The sequence below is a fragment of the Megascapheus bottae genome, chromosome 3 (assembly GCF_031878675.1).
Source record: "Megascapheus bottae isolate mThoBot1 chromosome 3, mThoBot2.hap1, whole genome shotgun sequence".
In the NCBI taxonomy this organism is placed as follows: domain Eukaryota; kingdom Metazoa; phylum Chordata; class Mammalia; order Rodentia; family Geomyidae; genus Megascapheus; species Megascapheus bottae.
This window is the reverse complement of record NC_143511.1, coordinates 38,124,665-38,145,513: the sequence shown is the minus strand read 5'-3', so window position 1 is coordinate 38,145,513 and position 20,849 is coordinate 38,124,665. Positions and strand designations below refer to the sequence as shown.

Here is a 20,849-nt window from a genome sequence, read left to right as displayed (position 1 = left end):
TTCCCCTCAAAGCTAAGATGTCATTAATACTTCCACATAATAAAGGTCAGTATAAGGTAGATTTTTTGTAAGCCTTAAGAGGATTTAGTTCAAAAAGATTACTTTTTAAGTTAAATCAACATTATCTTCTATAACATTTGGAAGATACTTTATTAATATAAAAAAGTACCTTGAGTACAGTTCTCATACCTGATATTTCACTTATGCTTATGTAGCTTCCAACCATAAGCCTAATTCACATTCAAATTCACATTCATTGAGTTTCCTCTTAAAGGAAGTTTGTCACTTTAAAATATAAATCTGTGTTGTTTAGCAGATTATTTTAGTTTTGACTAGTGGGGCAGTAGTAAACAAGCCACCTTGTTCTCAATTTTACTTCAAATATACAGGCTCCCTTCAAAGTTATCAATGTTTTCAAATGCACAGGGCACACACTAAGATAAGGCTTGAACGATATGAAGAAGTAAGGTAGGATGCTTATAGGTACATAAGCAGGCAATCAGATTTTCATTTCTGATCTTTACCTTTTAATTTAACATTCTTCTCTGCAGCCTAAGTCACAAGTTATAACCTGCAAGTTTGATTACTCAGTAATCAAACTTATATACAACATCCAAATACGAAACAGTCTTTACAATAGTACCTGTTCATATTTGTTAATGTTTGATCAGCTGATGGCGCACCAATTCTTTTATTACCAGCAAGATTTTTACCACCACTTCCAGTGTATGTGAATTCATCACCTCGATCCTACAGGAGAATATTTTCACAAGAAAATATCTAAGCATGAGTATAATTTCACTCTCTTATTTTAAAGTCAGAACATTTGGTTAGGATATTACGAATTGATATGTTCTCTCATGGTATCTATGAAACTAAGACAAAATTCAAATACAATCACACAATTCTACCTTAAGGTATCACTTGACCTGATGGTGAAAATATCTGAAGTTCTAATTTCCAACATCTCCAAACTTGTTAATACTCAGGTATGTATGTAGGCAAAAAAAATCTCCAGAATGAGAGAAGGTCTTATGGGTTGGAAACATTGTATTTTAATATCAATACTTGATTAAGGCCCCTTAAAGACAGTACCACTACCACTACAATCCATAACTGAATTTTCAGTTGTCATCTCCACCATACCTGAGTTTGTTACTGAAGATTCAAATTCTGATGTTGATACTTAATAATTTATAAGTGTGTGTGCTAGTCTTGGGGTTGGGCCTGGGCATTGTCCTTGAGTTTTTCTTTATCCAGGGTTAGCACCCTACCATTTGATGAGCCACAGCTCTAGTTCCAGGTTTTATGGTGGTTAAGTGGCAGTAAGAGTCTCATGAACTTTCCTACCCTGGCTGGTTTCGAACCATGACCCTTAGATCTCAACCTCCTGAGTAGTTAGGATTACAGGCATGAGTTACTAGCACCCAAAGATATTAAATAAATTTTATAAATCAAGTTTAAATAAAAACTTCATACTAGCATTCTAGTAGCATATTAAGGTTTCTTTTTTTTTTTTTTTTTTGCCAGTCTTGGGGCTTGAATTCAGGGCCTGAGCACTGTCCTTGGGCTTTCTCAGGGCTAGTGGCTTACCACTTGGGCCACAGCTCCACTTCTGGTCTTTAATCTCCTGAGTAGCTAGGATTACAGACATGAATCACCAGTGTCCATCTTTCTACTCAATTCTTACTTGCTACTGAGGTCAAATATCTTGTCTCATTTTGAATTAAAGCTTAACTAAAAACTTGGGTTAAAGCTGTTGACATAAATCAGGCATGGTGGTACATGCCTGTAATTCTAGCAGTGGGAAGGTAGACACAGATGGACTGAGTTGGAGTTGGTCCAGTTTAGGGTGAATAGTAAGTTCTGGGTGACAAGGTATGACCTAGTCTCAAAACAAAAAAGTGTTTTTATTGGTCCAAAAACCTTGAAAGTTCTCTTTTTAAAAACATAACACATTGAAGAACTTTATCTTCAGCGTGTATTCTATATAAAGGAACTCTCAGTACATCTAGTCCAGAAAACTTCTTGTTTTTTGGTTGCTTGTGGGTCTTGAACATATATAGATATATAATTTATTTTTTTTTGTGGGTCACGGGGCTTGATCTCTGCCTGGGCACTGTCCCTGAGCTCTTCAGCTCAAGGCTACAACCCTACCCCTGGGCCTGAGTGTTATCCCTGAGCTCTTTAGCTCAAGGCTACTACCCTACCCTTAGCCAAGCCCCACTTCCCTGTTTTCTAAAGGTTAATTGGAGATAAGAGTCTCAGGTCCTTTTGTGATTGGGCTGGCTTTGAACCTTGATCCTCAGATCTCAGCCTCCTGAGTAGCTAGGATTACAGGTGTGAGTCACCACACCGGCTTGATTCCACAATATTACTAGTTAAGACTAACAACCTTTTAAAAAATGACAATACTATAAAGAAGTAGTGAGGACCATGATGGAATAAGTACATTCTAAGCTAAACTATATGTAAAACAGAAGGGGAGGGAAAAAAACCTTGAAGAAAGGGGTGAACTTAGGAGGGATCGGCAGAATGGCAATGCATTTGTACTACTAGTTAAAGAAAATTTTTTAACAATAGAAAGTATAATAATAATAATAATAATAACAATAAAAACAAGGCCAGGTGCTGCTGATGGCTTATGCCTAGAAGCCTATCTACTTAAATGACTGAGATCTTAGAATCACAGTTCAAAACCAGCCTACACAAGAAAGTTGGCTAGACAATTAGGTCTACTTGTGGCTTTTTGGTGGTTAGTTCAAGCTAGGATCAGTAGAGCATTACCCTTGAGCACAGTGGCTCAGGGACAGTGTCAAGGCCAGGAAGTCAGCCCCAGGACCAGCATAAAACTAACCCTGTGATTGTTTGTTAGGCAGCATATAACCAAAAAAATCAGGGACCAAGAATAACAGTTAAAATTCTATATCACTAATTCATTTGTACTTCAATGAAAGTAACAAAAATGTATATTTTTTCTTGTTTTTATAAAGGTAAGAAAAGTATATATTTTCACAGGGAAAAAATGATTTGCCATCTTATTAGAACTCAGACAATACAATTTCAGACCACTTTTCCTATGGAAAAATGATCAGCCTTAATTTGTTGCATCTTCTATTCCTTCAGCCACTAAACTGTACCTAGAGTAGTACTCTAAACAAGACTGCTGCTTAGGAAGGGAGCACATAAACAAACTGTATACCCCAGTATACCACAGGAGACAAGGCACTGTCTCAGATGAACATACCTTCCTAATCCCTATTCTACCTTCCAAGCTACTAATGTAGCTGCCTAATACGACGGGGTGTTTCCATTCCTGAAATCATCCCCATCCTTCTCAGCCTCTTCACTTAAATATTATCCAATCATCCATCCTCAAGCACAGGATGTCTTTAATTTCTAATGTTAAGATGAAGCTGCAACTGTTTTAAAATAATCTTAATGTGTAAAAAAATGCACCATAAAGAATGTTTTCTTTTTAATACTTCCCAAATACATATAAATCAAAACTAGTTAAATCAGTACATGTAAAGATTAGATGTTTAAAATGATTTCTTTCATACCTTCTATACAACGAGTTACCCCAACATAAAGTTTATATTACCGAGGGAGAATAGAATTTGATGTATCCTAGACAAAGCATCTGTATTTTATACAACAAGACAGGTTCTAGAGAACAAGGTCAAATGATCACTTACTACTTCATCTGAAAATCCTCCAGCCAAGACAAGAGAATAAGCTCCATCATTGCTGCGACCGTGAATTCCACCAACATGGGGTCTGTGAACACCTGCTTCGCTCACCTATAAAATAAGTAAAAAATACTCTCACGCTACTTGTTAACAGTTAAATTATGTTTAACAAATGCTTTCACATATTATTGGACCCTAAAAATCCAAATGTTGCATTTCACCCGGAGTTCTATCTTCTGCTCTTTTGTTCTCCCCAAACAAATCCTAAAGGTATGGAGCTGACAAACCTAGAATTCTGAGCTTAAAAATAATGACTAAATAATCATTACTTTATATAATCAGAACTTCTAGCTCAATTCAGCTCAAGGAGAATGATCAGCAGAATGATCCTGTTTATCATATTTGATGTGTTTGTTTGTTTGTTTTTGCCAGTCCTGGGGCTTAGACTCAGGGCCTGAACACTGTCCTTGGGCATTCCTCAAGGCTAGAGCTCTACCACTTGAGCCACAACACCATTTCTGGCATTTTCTGTCTATGTGGTACCAAGGAATCAAACCCATGTCTTCATGCATGCTAGGCAAGCACTCTACCACTAGGCCATGCTCCCAGCCCCTGTTTATCATACTTGATAGTAGATGTTTCCTATCAAGTTTGTCAATTCAAACATGTAACAATCCTTTTAACCTCGTTCTTCTATATTATTACTCAAAGCCATTTATTCCAGGACTATTATGATTCTGTCTACTAAATTCAAACCCATGTTTTTCTACTTCTATTGTTCAGTCTTGGTTTGAGACATGAATGCTTACAATATTGAATACTTCTGCCCTGACTGAATCCAGTTGTGCTCCTTTAAACCCTTTCTACCTAGCATAAACAGAACTAGTCAATGTTTAATTTCTAACAGCTTACAATGCAGGGAGCGTGACGTAGTGGTAGAATGCTTGCCTAGCATGCACAAAGCCCTGGGTTTCACTTACACAGAAAAAGCCAGAAGTGGTGCTGTGACTCAAGTGACAGAGCACTAGCCTTGAGAAAGCCCAAGGATAGTGACAGGCCCTTAGTTCAAGCCCCAGGACTAGCAAACCAAACAAACAAAATAAAAAACAAAAAAAACAACAACAAAAAACCATTACATGGTATCATAGTGACAAGCCAAAGTTAAGCATTATAAATTGCCCTCTCTCACTCTGGCTCCTCTCTACCTTCCCAGATTCTTCTGTAGCTTCTTTTTCATTCATCTTCTATATTTCAGTCAAAACTACTCAGTTTTACCAAACATGCCATCCCTTTCTAGTTTAGTTATGCAATTCTACTTTAGTGGCCTACTTCTTTTTCTCATCTTGAATTCCGCCTCATTGAAACATTTGTCACTTTGTGTTCTTTGAAGTCCCTAGGAAAAGTACTGTTAACTCATTAGTGTGTCATCCATTTGTTCTTGGATTAAAAGAAGCTGAAGTTCAAACTTATGAAGAATTTTTTGGAATAGAAGACAACTGGGAAACCAACAAGAAAAAGGTACGACCAACTCAACCAGAAAAGGCTTGGGCCTGAACTCTGTAGTGAAATCACCTCAAAAACAAAAAATGGAAAAAAGACAAACATAAAAACATACCTGAACTCTAAATCTCCAAGTTGATCCAACAGGGATACCAGGAATAGGCCCATAATGATTAGAAGGGACAATAGTACATTCTTTTGTACGACCAACACAGGCCATTCCCTGTAAGTCATAAAACAAGGTGTTTAAGAAACCAATTACGTAAAATCTTAACGATTCACTCACAACTATTTCCAAAAATGTAACAAAAATAGAAACCTAGTGGCTGATATATTACCATTAACTATTAATTACTGTACTGCTTAATCCCTTTAGTGGCTATTGAACCATTCTTTTTTTTTTTTTTTGCTAGTCCTGGGCATAAGCTCAGGGCCTAAGCACTGTCCTTGGATTTTTTTCTCTCAAGGATAGAACTCTACCACTTGAGCCTCAGCACCACTTCTAGCTTTTTCTAAGTATGTGGTACCAAGGAATCAAATCCGGGTCTTTGTGCATGCTAGGCAAGCACTCTACCACTAGGCCAAACTCCTGGCCTGGCTATTGAAACATTCTATACTATAAATTGCTACTAAGGAAAAAAACATCAGAAATGTGCTTTTTACCCTGCCCCAGTCTCTCCGGCTTTCAGTACTAGATGATGGCATCTTTGCTTTCTTTTTACTCATCTTGAGTTTTTCTCCAGCCTTTACAACCTCACTGGAATCAGTTTTACAGGAAGGACAATACCTTTAAATAAAGAAAAAGAACAAAGGAATTTTGACAGTATATTAAGTCCAATCAATAACAGTCACAGCATAGAAGCCTTTTTAGATTAGGTTGAGTTCTAAGATGTATTACATGGTCTATATAATAGAGCCTCAGCTAGCATTAAAGTATTAAACTTTTCAAAATTTTTATATGATTGGGTAGCTATAAAAATTGTCATTGTGGGATTGGGAGTTTGGCCTAGTGGTAGAGTGCTTGCCTTAGCATGCACAAAGACCCAGGTTCGATTCCTAGGTATCACATACATAGAAAAAGCCAAAAATAGTGCTGCAGCCCAAGTGGTAGAGCCCTAGCCTTGAGAATGACCAAGGACAGTGCTCAGCCCCTGAGTTCAAGCTCCAGGACTGGGAAAAAAGAACTGGCATTGCGTTCAGTGTTATAAATCCTTACATTTAGTTCAAAAATCAGATAAAACTCTGAAATTCAAAATGACATCACCAACTCTAACTTTTACTAACTCCTAATTATTCACTTGAAATTATTATTATTTAAACAAAAGTGTAAAGAATCAATGTTTCTAGATCAAATACTGACCTGTGCAGTAGCTACATTCCACAACTAACTTAGTTAGAGTGAAAACTATACATAGTCTATTATAACAAGTGTACAGGACATCAAAGATATTCATTATATTCTCCTGCCTTAATTTTAATCCCTTCTACTTGTTTGTCTTTTCTCATAAATTGTCTTAATCTTCTTTTGGGGGGAGCAGGGTAGCAGAAGGAAGATGTTCTACTGGGATTTGAACAGAGAGCCTCACATCTCCAGCATACCCAATTATCTAGTAATAGTAAAATTCAGACTATAACCATGTAACATAGTAGTAAGAGGGAGCATGAAAAAGTAATATCTTTTATCACTTTTTCTCACTCTTATTACCTCTGTTGTAACACAGCAAACATCTTTCTAATAGGCTAAAGAAAGATAATTAAATAATAATATTTAGCCTTTAAAGCAAAGGAGTAATATTCAGATTTATGTTTTGAAAGAACACGGGCCCTCTATTGGATTGGAGAAGGAAATGGGGGAGGGTGGTTTAAATGAATCCAAGCTTGGTGTCCACGGCTTAGATCAGAAGTCTTAGCTACTCAGGAGTCTGAGTGAGATCTGAGGACTAAGGTTTGAATCCAGCCAGGGCAGACAAATCCAAAAGCCAGTGGTTGAGCTGTGACTCAGATAACAGAGTGAAAAAAGCTGAACAAGAGCGTGGGTGAGCAAGTCTCCTCTATACCTTACACCTACACCCACAGACCTACATACTACACTTACACAAATGGAGCCAGAACCCAGCTCAGAAGTCATTATAGTAATTGAATAAATGTATTAATACCAAGTACCCACTGACTGTAATATTTTAAGCACTTTATTTAATATACACTATATATCATTACGAATCTACTTTCAGTAATCCAAATATCCATTTCATACTCATTTATTTTTTTGTCGGTTGTAGGACTTGAACTCTGGGCCTGGGCATTATCCCTGAGCTCTTCAGCTCAAGGCTATCACACTACCGCTTGAGCCACAGCACCACTTCCAGTTTTCTAGTGGTTAACTGGAGATAAAAGTCTCACAACTTTAGTGCCCAGGCTGACTTTGAAGCACAATCCTCAGGTCTCAACCTCCTGCTAAAATTGTAGGCATAAGCCACTACACCCAGCTCCATACTCAATTCTTTACAAAATTAAGAATGGGGCCAGGAGTGTGGTCTAGTGGCACAGTGCTTGCCTAGCATGCATGAAGCCCTGTGTTTGATTCCTCATTACCACATACACAGAAAAATCCGGAAGTGCTTCTGTGGCTCAAGTGGGAGAGTACTAGCCTTGAAAGAGCTTAAGGACAATGCCCAGGCCCTGAGTTCAAGCCCTAGGACTGGCAAAAAAAAAAAAAAAAGTAAAGAACACTAGAATCTTAGCAATCATACCAATATTCTTCTTCTGGTATTTTCTCCAAAGGTGGATTCAGGCAGTAAATATGATAGGCCATATTACATTCATCACACAGAAGCTGCATGTTGGGTTCCCGTTTCTCACCACATTTATGACAAGAGCATGTATGGCATTTCTTATCTGGGTCTCCACCACAGAGGTCACATTCAGGGTCATTTTTCCCTGTTAAGAACAAAATTACAGTAACTCTTACTTTAACATAACTTTTAGATCAATTAATCTCACAAAGAAACTCCTAGGAAATAGTTTTGCATTTCATTTTTTTAGACTAAAGGAAAGTGATCAAGAAAAACAGTCAAGTGTGGGAGCTTTAAGAGTAAACACCTGAGCCTTCTGCTAGACATACTACGTCAGAATTTCTAGAGTAGTGCCTGGGCAGATGCCAGTGATAAATGGAATGAGAATAACACAATCTCTCATCTCCTTTGCTATCCCTTGGGTAGCTCATATTGTTACAGTACCTCACTTTGTTATCTGATATATTGAATTTATTTGTATTTGATTATTTGAAAATTGATAGGGAAGGGGGGAAAACCAAGACGGGGGTGGGAGGGGTGAGGGGGAAGGTAAAGGGTACCAAGACATGTGAAAGGGTATCAATGTATGTGAACTAATGCACCTTCTATATGGCAAATATCATGTAACCCTTTTATTAATTACAATAAAAAAGTTATGCATATATCGATTCACAGAGTTCCCCAACTGTACACCAACAAGGGCAGACAACATAGGATATCCTAAAATTTCAAGGGAAATATCATTTGTTAAAGTTACTTTAAATGGAACAATTTGGTATTGGATGCCTATGGATGCCAAAAAATTACTAAGTCAGCCGGATGTGGTGGCTCACACCTGCAATCCTAGCTACTCAGGAAGCTGAAATGTAGGGTCACAGTCTGAAGTCAGCCGAGGCAGAAAAGTCCCCATATGACTCTTATCTCCAATTAACCACTCAAAAACTGGAAGTGGAAAGGTGGCTCAAAGTGGAAGAGTACCAGCCTTGCACAAAAGAGCTTAGGGACAGTGCCCAGCCACAAGTTTAAGTATCCCTTCTCACCACTGTTAGCTCCCAAGTTATTCACTGATTAGTAAAAAACAAATTTCCACCATGTACAACATATGCAGTCAAAGCTAAAAAGAAAATTTCATACTTAGAAACTTTCCATCTGCAAATGAAATAGGATGGGCTCCTGGCTTCTCAATTTTGAAGATTTCTTCTATAAATATTACTCTACAGTCATTTAATGTTCCTTCAGAACCCCTGTTTAAAAAAGAAACAAAGGTTAACTTTTCTCCAAAGTATCTAAACCAAATTGCAAATAATAGCTATTAGAAGCCAGTTTGGAAATTCACTATTTGTCCACTTACAAATCTGCATTACTGCCATTCCAAGTACTCTAATCTATTATCTCTACAAGTGGGAAAAGTTTACTAGTGATTTGTTAATATTCATGGTACGCATAATGTTAGCAATGCCATATCATGAAAAACAATTCACAACTTCAGGACTTAAGACTACCTGGTAAAAAAGAAATTATTATGTAGGTTTAGCTTAAATACTACGATACCTTGTTAATTACAATGAAGTTTAAACACATTTATAATGAAAATAGAAAAAATAATAAAAACAGGAAAAAAAAGTGATTTCTTTTTTGTCTTTCCGTGGTGGCTTGTGCCTGTAACTCTAGCTATTCAGGAGCAGAGATTGGTAGAAAGGTGGTTTGAGATCAGCCTAGATAAAAAATTGGAGATGTTACCCTCAACATATGAGCTTGGCAATACACACTTGTCATCCCAGCAGTGCTGGAAATGTAAACAAAGGAACACAGCTGTGATCGACTCCAGGCAAAAACACAAGACCCTATCCAAAAAAACCAGAGCAGAAGTAGGACTGGGGTATAGCTCTTGTCTGCCAAGTACATCGCCCTGAGCTCAAACCCCAGTATTAAATTAAAAAAAAGTTTTAAAATAGAAGTCAATTTGCCTGTATTTGTTTTTGTTTATCTGGGCCTGGGTGCTGTCCCTGAGCTCTTCAGCTCAAGGCTATCTCTCTACCTCTTGAACCAGGGCCACTTCCGGTTTTCTGGTGGTTAACTGGAAATCAAAGTCTCATAGACTTTCCTGCCAAGGCTGGTTTTGAACTGCAATCCTCGGATCTCAGCCTCCTGAGTAACAGGATGTGAGCCACTAGCACCTGGCTTACTTTATATTTTTAATATTTTAATTTTAATATTTTAATAGGCAAGTATTTCTCCTGTTAGCTAGAATTGACAAGAATATAAATCTGGCTGTTTGCCTTATGTTAAGAGAAGACTGTTGGCATCATGCTAAAATCCTTTATGCTCAACAGAGTAAATCTACTAAGAATTCATTAGAAAGAATGAAATATACAACAATATGTGTAACAAAGTTTAAAAAATGTAGTAAAGATTTGGAAACAGTTTAATAGAAAGTATCTTTTTTAAAAATAGTAAGTTAACAATTATGAAGCCATTAAACTTCATAAGTAGACAGATGGTGGAAAAATTTCCCAGGTATAAAAGCTAATTGGCAGGGTACTGGTTGCTCATGTCTGTAATCCTAATTACTTAAGAGGCTGAGATCTGAGGATTGTGGCTCAAAGCTAGCTGAGGCAGAAAGACTAAGAGTCTCTCCAAATAATCACAGAAAAAGCCAGAAGTGGTATTGTGGCTTAAGTGGTAGAATGCTAGCACTGAGCAAAAGGAATTCAGGGACAGTGCCCAGACTCCAGAATTCAAGCCCAGGACTTGGTGGGGAGGGACACCAGGCCCCCCTCACGTTTTTTTGTTTTGTTTTGTTTTAAAGAATTAATGATGGGGCCAGGAGTTTGGCATAGTGGTAGAGTACTTGCCTAGCATGCATGAAGACCTAGGTTCAATTCCTCAGTACCACATACATAGAAAAAAAGCCAGAAATGGTGCTGTGGCTCAAGTGGTAGAGCTCTAGCCTTGAAAAAAGGTCAAGGACAGTGATTAGACGTTGTGTCAAGTCCCGGGACTGGCCAAGAAAAAAAGAATTCATGGGAAGCGGGGCTGGGAGTTTGGCCAAGTGGTAGAGTGCTTGCCTAGCATGCACAAAGACCTGGGTTCGATTCCTCGGTACCACATACATAGAAAAAAGCCGGAAGAGGTGCTGAGGCTCAAGTGGTAGAGTGCTAGCCTTGAGAAAGTCCAAGGACAGTGCTTAGCCCCTGCGCCCAAGCCCAGGACTGGCAAAAAAAAAAAAAAAAAGAATTAATGAGAAGCACCAGTGATTGGTCAATTTTATGTCTCTCTCTCTCTCTCTCTCTCTCTCTCTCTCTCTCTCTCTCTCTCTCTCTCTCTCTCTCTCTCTCCCCCCCCCCCCTCTTTCTCTCTCTCCCTCCCTCCCTCTCCCTCTCCTTCCCCCCCCACCCTCTCTCTCCAGTCCTGGGCTCAGCACATGAGCACTATCCTTGCGTTTTTTGTTTTGTTTTTCTCTCAAGGCTAGAGCTCTATCACTTGAGCCACAGCACCACTGGATTTTTTACTGTGTATGTGGTACCAAAGAATCGAACCCAGGTCTTTGTGATGCTAGGCAAGCATTCTACCACTAGGCCAAACTCTAGGTTCCAATTTTATGCATTTTGAATTCTACTTATTTATTTATTTTGCCAGTCCTGGGGCTTGCACTCAGGGCCTGAGAACTGTCCTTGGGCTTTCTCAAGGCTAGTACTCTATCACTGGAGCCATGGTACCACTCCTGGCTTTTTCTGTGTATGTAGACTCAGGGCTTTGTGCATGTTGGGCAAACATTCTACCACTAGGCTACGCTCCTGGCTTGAATTCTCTTTATTAAGTTTTTTTAAGCTCTGTAAGTTTAAGAGAAATTAAGGAAAAATTTTGCCAGTGTAAAGTCCAGCAATAGTTATATTATTATTAAATCAACAGTTATTAAAGTTCTTTTGCAATTATACTCCTGGGATGTAAGTAATGATTTCTCTAATAAGATATCCAGTTATTCTCAAAATTCTTCCAAATAGTATCTCTAACCTTACAAATGAAGATTTAACCTTTATTTTTGGGGGGAAAAGGGGGAAGATTTGGTCATGGTGCTTGAACTCAGGATCTGGGAGTTGTCCCTGAGCTTTTTCACTCAAGACTGATGTTCTATCACTTGGAGCCACAGCAGCACATCCAGTTTTCTGGTGGTAAAAGTCTTATAGACTTTCCTGTCCAGGTTGGCTTCGAACTGCCATCTTCAGATCTTAGCCTGCTGAGTAGCTAGGATTAGAGTGAGCCACCAGTGCCCAGCTAAGGTATTTCTTTCAAATAAAAGATCTCAGCTTGGCTTGGGCTCAGTGGCTCTTGCCTGTAATCCTAGCTACTCAGGAGGCTGAGAACTGAGGATCAAGGTTCAAAGCCAGGCGGGGCACAAAAGGACCTGAGGATCTTATCTCTAATTAACCTCTAGAAAATGGAAAGTGGGGCTTGGCTCAAGAGTAGGATGATATTCTTGAGCTGAAGAGCTCAAAGACAGACAGCACGCAGGCAGAGTTCAAGCCCCATGACCCAAAAGAAAAAAAAAAAATCTCAAGAATTTGTGGGAATATCCTTAGAATATGAAAATGTCTTCATTTATTCTTTCTTATGAGGAATACATGTTTTAAACTTAAAAAATGCATCCCTTAAATGAATAATTAAATGATCAGTGAAGAGAATCTTACCCCAGGAAAATTTTTACACGAAGTTCTTTTTTTGTCCTTGAGATTGTTTTCAATGTGGTAATTTCTGCATCATACCAAAATCCTCTTTTTCCTGGATTTTCTACATTGTAATTAACCATTACCACATCACCAACATTTAGCTCATTCCATTTCAAAATGGTTCTAGCTCGTGGTCGAAGATCCTTACCATTCATTTCTACTGTGCCACTTTCAGGATATCTAAAGAGAGGGGAAAAAAATACAACATAACTTATGACTATTATCAAAAATGAATGCAATTATATATAACATGTAGAAAAATGTAATTTGCAGGATTGATCTAGGAGATATAGTCAAAGAGGTCTCAAGATCCCTTAAGGAGAGCTAGCTGTATCTCATGGTGGTTTCTTAAGTGCCATTGGGCCTTGGAAAGATGGTTTGCTTCATAGTATACAGAATGATAGGTAAATGCACATTCCATGTTCAAAGAACCATCATCCTGAGTGTGGTGATACATGCCTATAATCCTACCTACTTAGGAGGCAGACGCAGGAGAATTGGGAGTTCCAGGCCAGTCTGGACAAATCAAGCCCTGTCTTAAAAGTAAATAAGAGGACTGGGAATGTAGCCTAGTAATAGAGTGCTTGCCTAGCATACACAAATCCCTGGGCTGGATTCCTTGGTACCATATACACAGAAAATACCCGAAAGTGGTACTGTGGCTCAAGTGGTAGAACACTAGCCTTGAGAAAGCTCAAGGACAGTGCCCAGGCCCTAAGGGCAAGCTCCAGGACTGGAGCATACAAATAAATGGGCTGGGAGTGAAATTTAAGTGGTAGAGCATTTGTTTGGCATGTATGAGATTCTAGGTTTAATCCTCAGTATAGTATCAACTTTTAGAGGACTTTATTCTCTAGAATACAATATATATATAACACATTTAGTCTTTCAAGTATTATTATTATATTCTAGATATTCTGAATGAGCCTATATATATTATATATGTATATGTATACATTATATTATATATTATCTATATGTATATATCTTTATTTTTCTTTTTTTTTGCCAGTCATGGGCCTTGAACTCAGGGTTTGAGCACTGCTGGGCTTCCTCAAGGCTAGAGTTCTACCACTTGAGCCACAGCACCACTTCTGGCTTTTTCCATGTATGTGGTACTGAGGAATCAAGCCCAGGTCTTCGCGTGTGGTAGGCAAGCACTCTACCACTATGGAAAACTCTTGGTCCCTGAGCTTGTACCACCACCACCACCACCTCCTCCTCCTCATCCTTCTTCTTCTTCATTTCATTAATATTGATTTTTTTAAATCATATTTCAAATGTCATCTTTAACAAACAAGTATTCAAGACTGCATATTCTTTTTTTGGGGGGGGGGCCAGTTGTGGGGCCTGAACTCGGCCTAAGCACTGCCCTTAGACTTTTCTCAAGGCTAAAGCTCTACCACTTGAGCCACAGCACCACTTCTAGCTTTTTTCTATGTATGTGGTACCGAGGAATTGAACCTGGGTCTTCGTGCATGCTAGGCAAGCACTCTACCACTAGGCCAAACTCCTGGCCCCTAAAATAATTCTTATTAAAAGTCAGATACCTTAGGATAGAGGTGGAAGGGTGGAAAAAGCACATACTTAACCCTAAGTTTAAGAATTATTTAGCAGGGAGTGGTGGCTCACAGTGGGTGGCTCATGCCTATAATCCTAGCTACTCAGGAGGCTGAGATCAAGGATCAAGGTTCAAAGCCAGCCTGTGCACAAAGGGACCTGAGACTCTTATGTCCAATTAACCTCTAGAAAACGGGAAGTGGGGCTTGGCTCAAGAGTAGGGTGGTGGCCTTGAGCTGAAGAGTTCAGGGACAGTGCCTAGGCCAAGTTCAAGTCTATGACCCACCCAAAAAAAAAAAAAAAAAGAATTATTTTGCGAGGGGCTCAGCATGGTGGGACATGTCTCTATAATGCTAGCATTTAAGTGATGATTACAGGAAAATCAATTAGAGGCAGTATGGGTTTTATACCAAGTTTAAGGTCAGCCTGTGTTAACAAATGACAACTTGCCTCCTGAAACAGGCTCATCAAACTCTTACATTTGCTTATATAGAATAGTAACATGAACCATGCTCCAACAGCCTCCATTCTCTCAAGGAGAGTTCTTTTTTTTTTTTTTTTCATTTATTTTTATTGTAATTAGTAAAAGGGTTACATGATATTTGCCAGATAGAAGGTGCATTAATTCACATACATTGATACCCTTTCACATGTCTTGGTACCCGTTTCCCTCCCCCCCACCCCCCACCCGTCTTGGTTTTCCCCCTTTCCCTATCAAATTTCAAATATCCAAATACAAATAAATTCAATTTATCAGAAAGCAAAGTGAGATACTATACCAATATGAGATAACCAAGGGACAGCAAAGGAGATGAGAGACAACATAGTACATTAAGGACAACAATCCTTCATTATATGGCTTTTGTTTCACTATCCTGGAGGTCCTTTCAATTAGCTTCACAAAACGTAACCAGCTCCCTGGTAATGTTTAAAAACAAAAATAAAACAAACAACTCCTCCCACCACACAGAGAATATTTATATGTATCAGAGAGCAAAACCATGTGAAAATAATTTTGAAAAAGTCTTAAGTTTATTTCCTTTTGGAGTTTTCTTTTTGTCTTCCAAAACTCCAATTTTTTTCCTGTAAAACTCTGCAGTTTTAAGTTTAACTTCTTGTTACTATCAGGCCAAAGACAGCAATGTAACTAACAATCTATGGTGGTTTCTATAAAATTAAGATGTGCTGCCTTTAAAGCAGTATGGGTACACAATGAGTAAAAACTGGTTCCTGTTCTTTTAGAATGCAATCTATTGAGAGAGGCCAAACTGGTACAGCCAGTAAGTGTAGTCCCACACTAGCACTATCAGTAGTACCATTTGGATATGTATTAGAATGCAACATTCTCAGTCCTCGCTAAGAAAATCAGAAAAGTTGGCAATAAGCCCAGTTATTTACTTTTACAGATGCTCTCAGCGATTGAAGTTTGACAATCTACTGTTCTATGTAGAACCAGGAGAATAGATAATATTGTACCCTGGTGTAACATTAAACAAGATAGAAAGGGGCGAAAATTTCACTCCTCAGGTAACTAAGAGTGGCCTTCTTAAAATAAAAACTGGTCTAAAGTTGGGAGCTAGTCATTCGAATATCCAAATCATTTATAATAGATAGTAATCCTAACTAGGATCTTCAATCATCCAACTTAATCAGTCCCTAAGTTTTAATGAATCAGGGGAAGGAGAAATTTCTATTGAGAAGGGTCTTCACAGACTATCTGGTCCATTTAACTCTCTCAGAGACCTATTTTTTTTGGGGGGGGGGGGCAGTCCTAGGGCTTGAACTCCGGGCCTGAGCACTGTCCTTGGGCTTTCTCAAGGACTGATGCTTTGCCACTTGAGCCACAGCACCGCCTCAGCCTTTTTTTCTATGTATGTGGTATCAAGGAATCGAACCTGGGTCTTCATGCATACTAGGCAAGCATTCAACCATTAGGCCAGCACTGTACACTAGAGTAGTAGGGCAAACTCCCAGCCCACTCAGAGACCTAATCTGTCCAATCAGACTCTTCTCAGAGAACAAGTGATGACATATTTTAGCCCTTAAAAAAAGCTGTTTTCCCTATCCTCACATGATTCCAAGAGGAAAGAAAAGGTAATTGATACAGATCAGTTTAAATTTTGAAGCTTACTGTAAGTCTTAAGTTCCATATAATCTACAACAGGCCTACTCCTTAACGTCTGTCTAATATTCTTTCAACTTGAAACATTATTTTTAGTGAATTTCCTGCAATTCATTGCTCAAAATGTAGTCTATTTTCAGCCAGCCTAGGTTTAGGTTTCTAACTTAGCTTCTTGCTGCAGTGTATCCCAGGGAAAGTTAATAAGCCTTAGAGACTGTCTACTCAGTTACTAAACCTCCTCTGTCAAACCCCTCATGTGTTGAGTGCCAGAAATACTATAGGATGAAGTAAATGTCACTCTTCAGTAGAATCTGTCAATATTAAATAGAAATAATCCTAAAGGGGAACCTTGGCAAGTACAACCACATATCTATGGTCCTTCTCTATTTCTCTCCTACATGAGGTATTTTGCTAGAACTAGTCTGATCCACTGAGCCACCCCTTCAGCTCTAGTTTTTCACTAGTTATTTTTAGGATGGGGCATACACCTGAGCAGAGATCCACCTGCTTTCAAGAATCCCACCATTTAGAGGATCCACAGGCACATGCCACAGTGTTCACTTCCTGGAGATGAAGTTTTAGGATCTTTTCTGCCAGGACTGACCTGGTACAACAACCCTACCAATCTTAGACTCCCATGTAAATACGATTACAGAAACAAGCCACCAGCACTGAGCTTCAATCCTACTTTTTAAAGGTCAGAACTAAATATAGAGATCATTAGCCCAACATCTGGTGTTTAAACACCCTATACATATTGTTTCACAGGGCTTTGTTAAAAACATGCACATAATTCTTAACCTGTAAAATGAAGTTCCACTGTATCTTGTAGACTTTTTCTATCTATAGAGCTGTGAATGAAATTTCTAGCTGTATTTTCAAATCATGATAGAAAAAGTCTATTTTAGATGAAGAGTCTTTCTTAGCTGTGAGTTATGTTTTAGTGATATGAATCATGATGGTATGTTTCTTAAAATAGTAACAATATGCTTTAATAACAAAAATATTCTCCCTTTGCCTAAATTTGCCAAAAGATACTCAGAATGAAAGTGCTATGAAAAAAATATAAAATCTGAATATACTTTTATTATTTCATTGTCACTACTTGTTTGAGACCAGCTCATACTGTATAAACTAAGCTGGCCAGGAAGTTACTTTGTGACTTAAGCTAATCTCCAGTTTATAATCTTCTTGCTTCCAACTCCTCAATGCTGGTATTACAGACATACCGCCACCTTTTGACTATCCCAATTTTGGGGTTAGGAGGGATTGTTTCCAGTACTGGGATCTGCAATCAGGATCTACTACTTTCCATGTAGATATTCTACCACTTGAGCCACGCCCTCAGTCCTTTCTTTTTCCAGTAATGTCTCATGTTTTTTTGCTTGAGCCAGTCTGGACTGTGATCTTTAGGCTTTCTGCACAGCTAGCTTTTTATTCATTGAGATGAGTTTCATGAAGCTTTATTGCCTGGCGGGCCTTGAACCCCAGTCCTCCCAATTTCACTCTTCAGAGTAGCTAGTATTACAGATTTGAGTCGCAAAGACATGTTGTTTTAGGTATATGGACAATTCTAGAACTCTTGAGCATTTGATAATAAATCATCAGACCTTGTGTGAGGTTTGTTATTATACTTTATGTACCAAAGTTCTTAATACCACTATAGTTCAATGATTCACCATAATGCACAGGACTTCTCAGACCACAGAATACTACAACTTACTACAACCAAAGGATACAAAACAAAATCAAAAGAAAAAGACATGAGATGGGGCTGGAAGCATAGCCTAGTGGTAGAGTGCTCGCCTAGCACACATGAAGTCCTGGGTTTGATTCTTCTGTACCACATAAACAGAAAAAGCCAGAAGTGGTGCTATGGCTCAAGTGGTAGAGCTCTAGCTTGAGAAAGCCAAAGGACAGTGCCCAGGCCCTGAGTTTAAGCCCCAGGACTGGCAAAAAAAGAAAAGAAAAAAAAAAAGACATGAGGTAACCCAAGGAATCCTGATATACCAGACATACTTCCTTTTGTCACAAAGTGATTGTCACAGAGGTACTCACTTCAGAGCATATACCAAAATTCTGGATTTGAAGCTAAGTTCCTAAAACTCAGCTATGGGCCAACCATATAAGTAGACTTTTGCTTTCTTCTCCCTACTATTCAGGTTGAACTCAAGAGGTCATGCTTGACCGGCCTGCTTGCTTGGCTGGAGTTCTACCACTTCAGTCACACTTCCAGTCTAACATTTTACTGATTAATTGGTGATAGAATCTTGCTGACTTTTCTACCTGGACTAGCTATGAAATGCAGTCCTATGAACCTCAGCTTTCTGAAATAGCTAGAATTGTAGGTGTGAGCCAGAAGCACTGGCTTAAGCAGATCTTTTTAAAGGAGTAATATTCACCATATCTTCAAGTACAAGGCCCTGAGTTCAAACCTGTTTTGCCTAGCATGTGATGTCTAAAGTTCGGTGATCAGCTTGACATGTGTATCTGCTTCTTAGACTGCTAAGTTACCTAACTTCTGTTCTGTACCTATCTATAAAATTCAAATAAAATGGCCCTTACTTCTAAGGGTTTTATAAATCTATCACCACTTAATAGTGGCTACCAATCATAGTTGAGAATTTAGAGGAAAGTGTTAACAGCTAAGTAATGAAATACACTTTAATCAATTTTTCTTCCATAACTCCATTTTCCACTGAGTACCTAACTGTTCTTTTTAGGTACTAGTTTTCTAGGTCACTATCATTCATCATGTCCCTTCTACCACAGTTATAACTCTTCTCTATGTTCAAAATCTGCAGAAATGACATTAATCCTTTGTGCTTCAAAGAATCTCTTTAGAGATTTCTAAATATTTTTCCCCTCATTGGTCATGGGGCTTGAGCTTTTTCAACTCAAGTCTAATGCTCTCCCACTTTGAGCCACAGTTTTCTGACAGTTAATTGGAGATTAGTCTCTCACAGACTTGTTGCTAGGGTTGACTCTGAACCACAATCCTCAGATCTTAGCCCCCTTAGAAGATTCAGTAGAAATTAACCAAGCCACTTGTTCTGAGTCCTGCTCATGTGCCACCTCTAAAGTGCGTACAAGTACTCTAAGTGAGTACAAGACTTTACCCTTCCCAAAGTCTCCCAGTGCCATTTTTACTTGCTTCTTCATTTGCTTTTTGTCCTTAAAAGATTTCAGCTTTTTTTGACTGGTTAAGTCAGACACCATTCAACCAAAGGGGTTTTACCTTCCAAATCTTCCAGATTATTATTTTTTAGTCCAGGTGCTTACTGATTTCTTTTACTGCCCTCTAAAAGGATTTTTTTTTAACAGAATGTAGTAGAAACAAATACGGATCTTAAACTGAAACATTTTACCTTTAGTTTCATTTCTTTTTACCACATTTCCATACTCATCTACTTCTTTTTCCTTGGCATTCCATGTTCTGCTTTAGGAATACAAGACAATGTATTCTCAAGACAATGTGTGGATCTGCCACACATTGCAAAGGCAAATGTTGGAGGAAGAAATCACATCTCAAAACAGGAAGCTAGAAAGCAACAGTGACTGAAAATACTTTCCAATGATATACATTCAATTATCTAATAACCTTCTACTAGGCTCCACATTTTCAATGGTTCACCACCTCTGACTCTGAAGACCAGGCTTCCAGCACATGAACTCTTAGATAGCATACCCAAACCATATCCAAACCACACCAAGTAGAAACATAAAATGCCATGCAAATGAATAAGAAATGTGTTTTATTATGCTTTATGTTTTCTTAAAAACAAGAGCAAAGACTTATAGTAGTCAATGATGCTAAAAGAAAGACTAGTCAAGTGTAGGCAGCTACTAACAAAACATTCCCATGTTCATGAAGCCTAATGTGCAGCTGAGGCTACTGCAGTTAACCCAAGCAACATGACCTCCAGCACTTATTTCCTCTGAGAACAGACTGCATAGACTATACGAAATATTGTGGGAAGGGAAACTTGAAAGAACCAAGACAAAGAAAGATAGGATTGTATTAATCAAGTCAATGTTACTATGCCAAAAGCCAGTCCTTAATCCCATGGGAGGAAGAAACTAGGGTCCTTTCTCTTTCTTTTGTAAGCACAACTTCAGGTGCTCAGACCATGGAAGCCACGGTATTGTTCTAGTAGAGTTATAACATATTTTGCCTTTTAGAATTTAAAAATACTGGGGCCGGGAGTTTGGCCTAATGGTAGAGTGCTTGCCTAGCATGCATGAAGACCCGGGTTTGGTTCCTTGGTACCACATACATAGAAAAAAGCTGGAAATGGTGCTATGGCTCAAGTGATAGAGCTCTTGCCTTGAGAAAAAGTCCAAAGGCAATACGCAGGTCCTGAGTTCAAACTCCACAACTGGCAAAAAAAAAAACTTTGGTGAGATGAAAGTCTAGATTCACAATTTTTTTTTCCCCCAGTTGAGCCTTGAAACT

General features: G+C 38.5%; 1 protein-coding gene across 2 annotated transcripts in view; it reads right to left on the bottom strand.

Annotated features, from left to right (window-relative positions):
* The window catches only part of Uhrf2 (ubiquitin like with PHD and ring finger domains 2), a 66,272-nt gene that overhangs the window by 12,650 nt on the left and 32,773 nt on the right, over positions 1–20,849 (bottom strand). For both annotated transcript variants that reach the window (XM_090329954.1, XM_090329955.1), the window contains 7 exons: positions 12,673–12,891; positions 9,119–9,228; positions 7,943–8,129; positions 5,856–5,979; positions 5,308–5,415; positions 3,699–3,803; positions 644–750 (listed from right to left, as the gene is read on the bottom strand). In XM_090329954.1, coding sequence (XP_090186080.1) covers positions 644–750; positions 3,699–3,803; positions 5,308–5,415; positions 5,856–5,979; positions 7,943–8,129; positions 9,119–9,228; positions 12,673–12,891 — 960 coding nt within the window. The remainder of the gene's footprint in view (positions 1–643; positions 751–3,698; positions 3,804–5,307; positions 5,416–5,855; positions 5,980–7,942; positions 8,130–9,118; positions 9,229–12,672; positions 12,892–20,849) is intronic.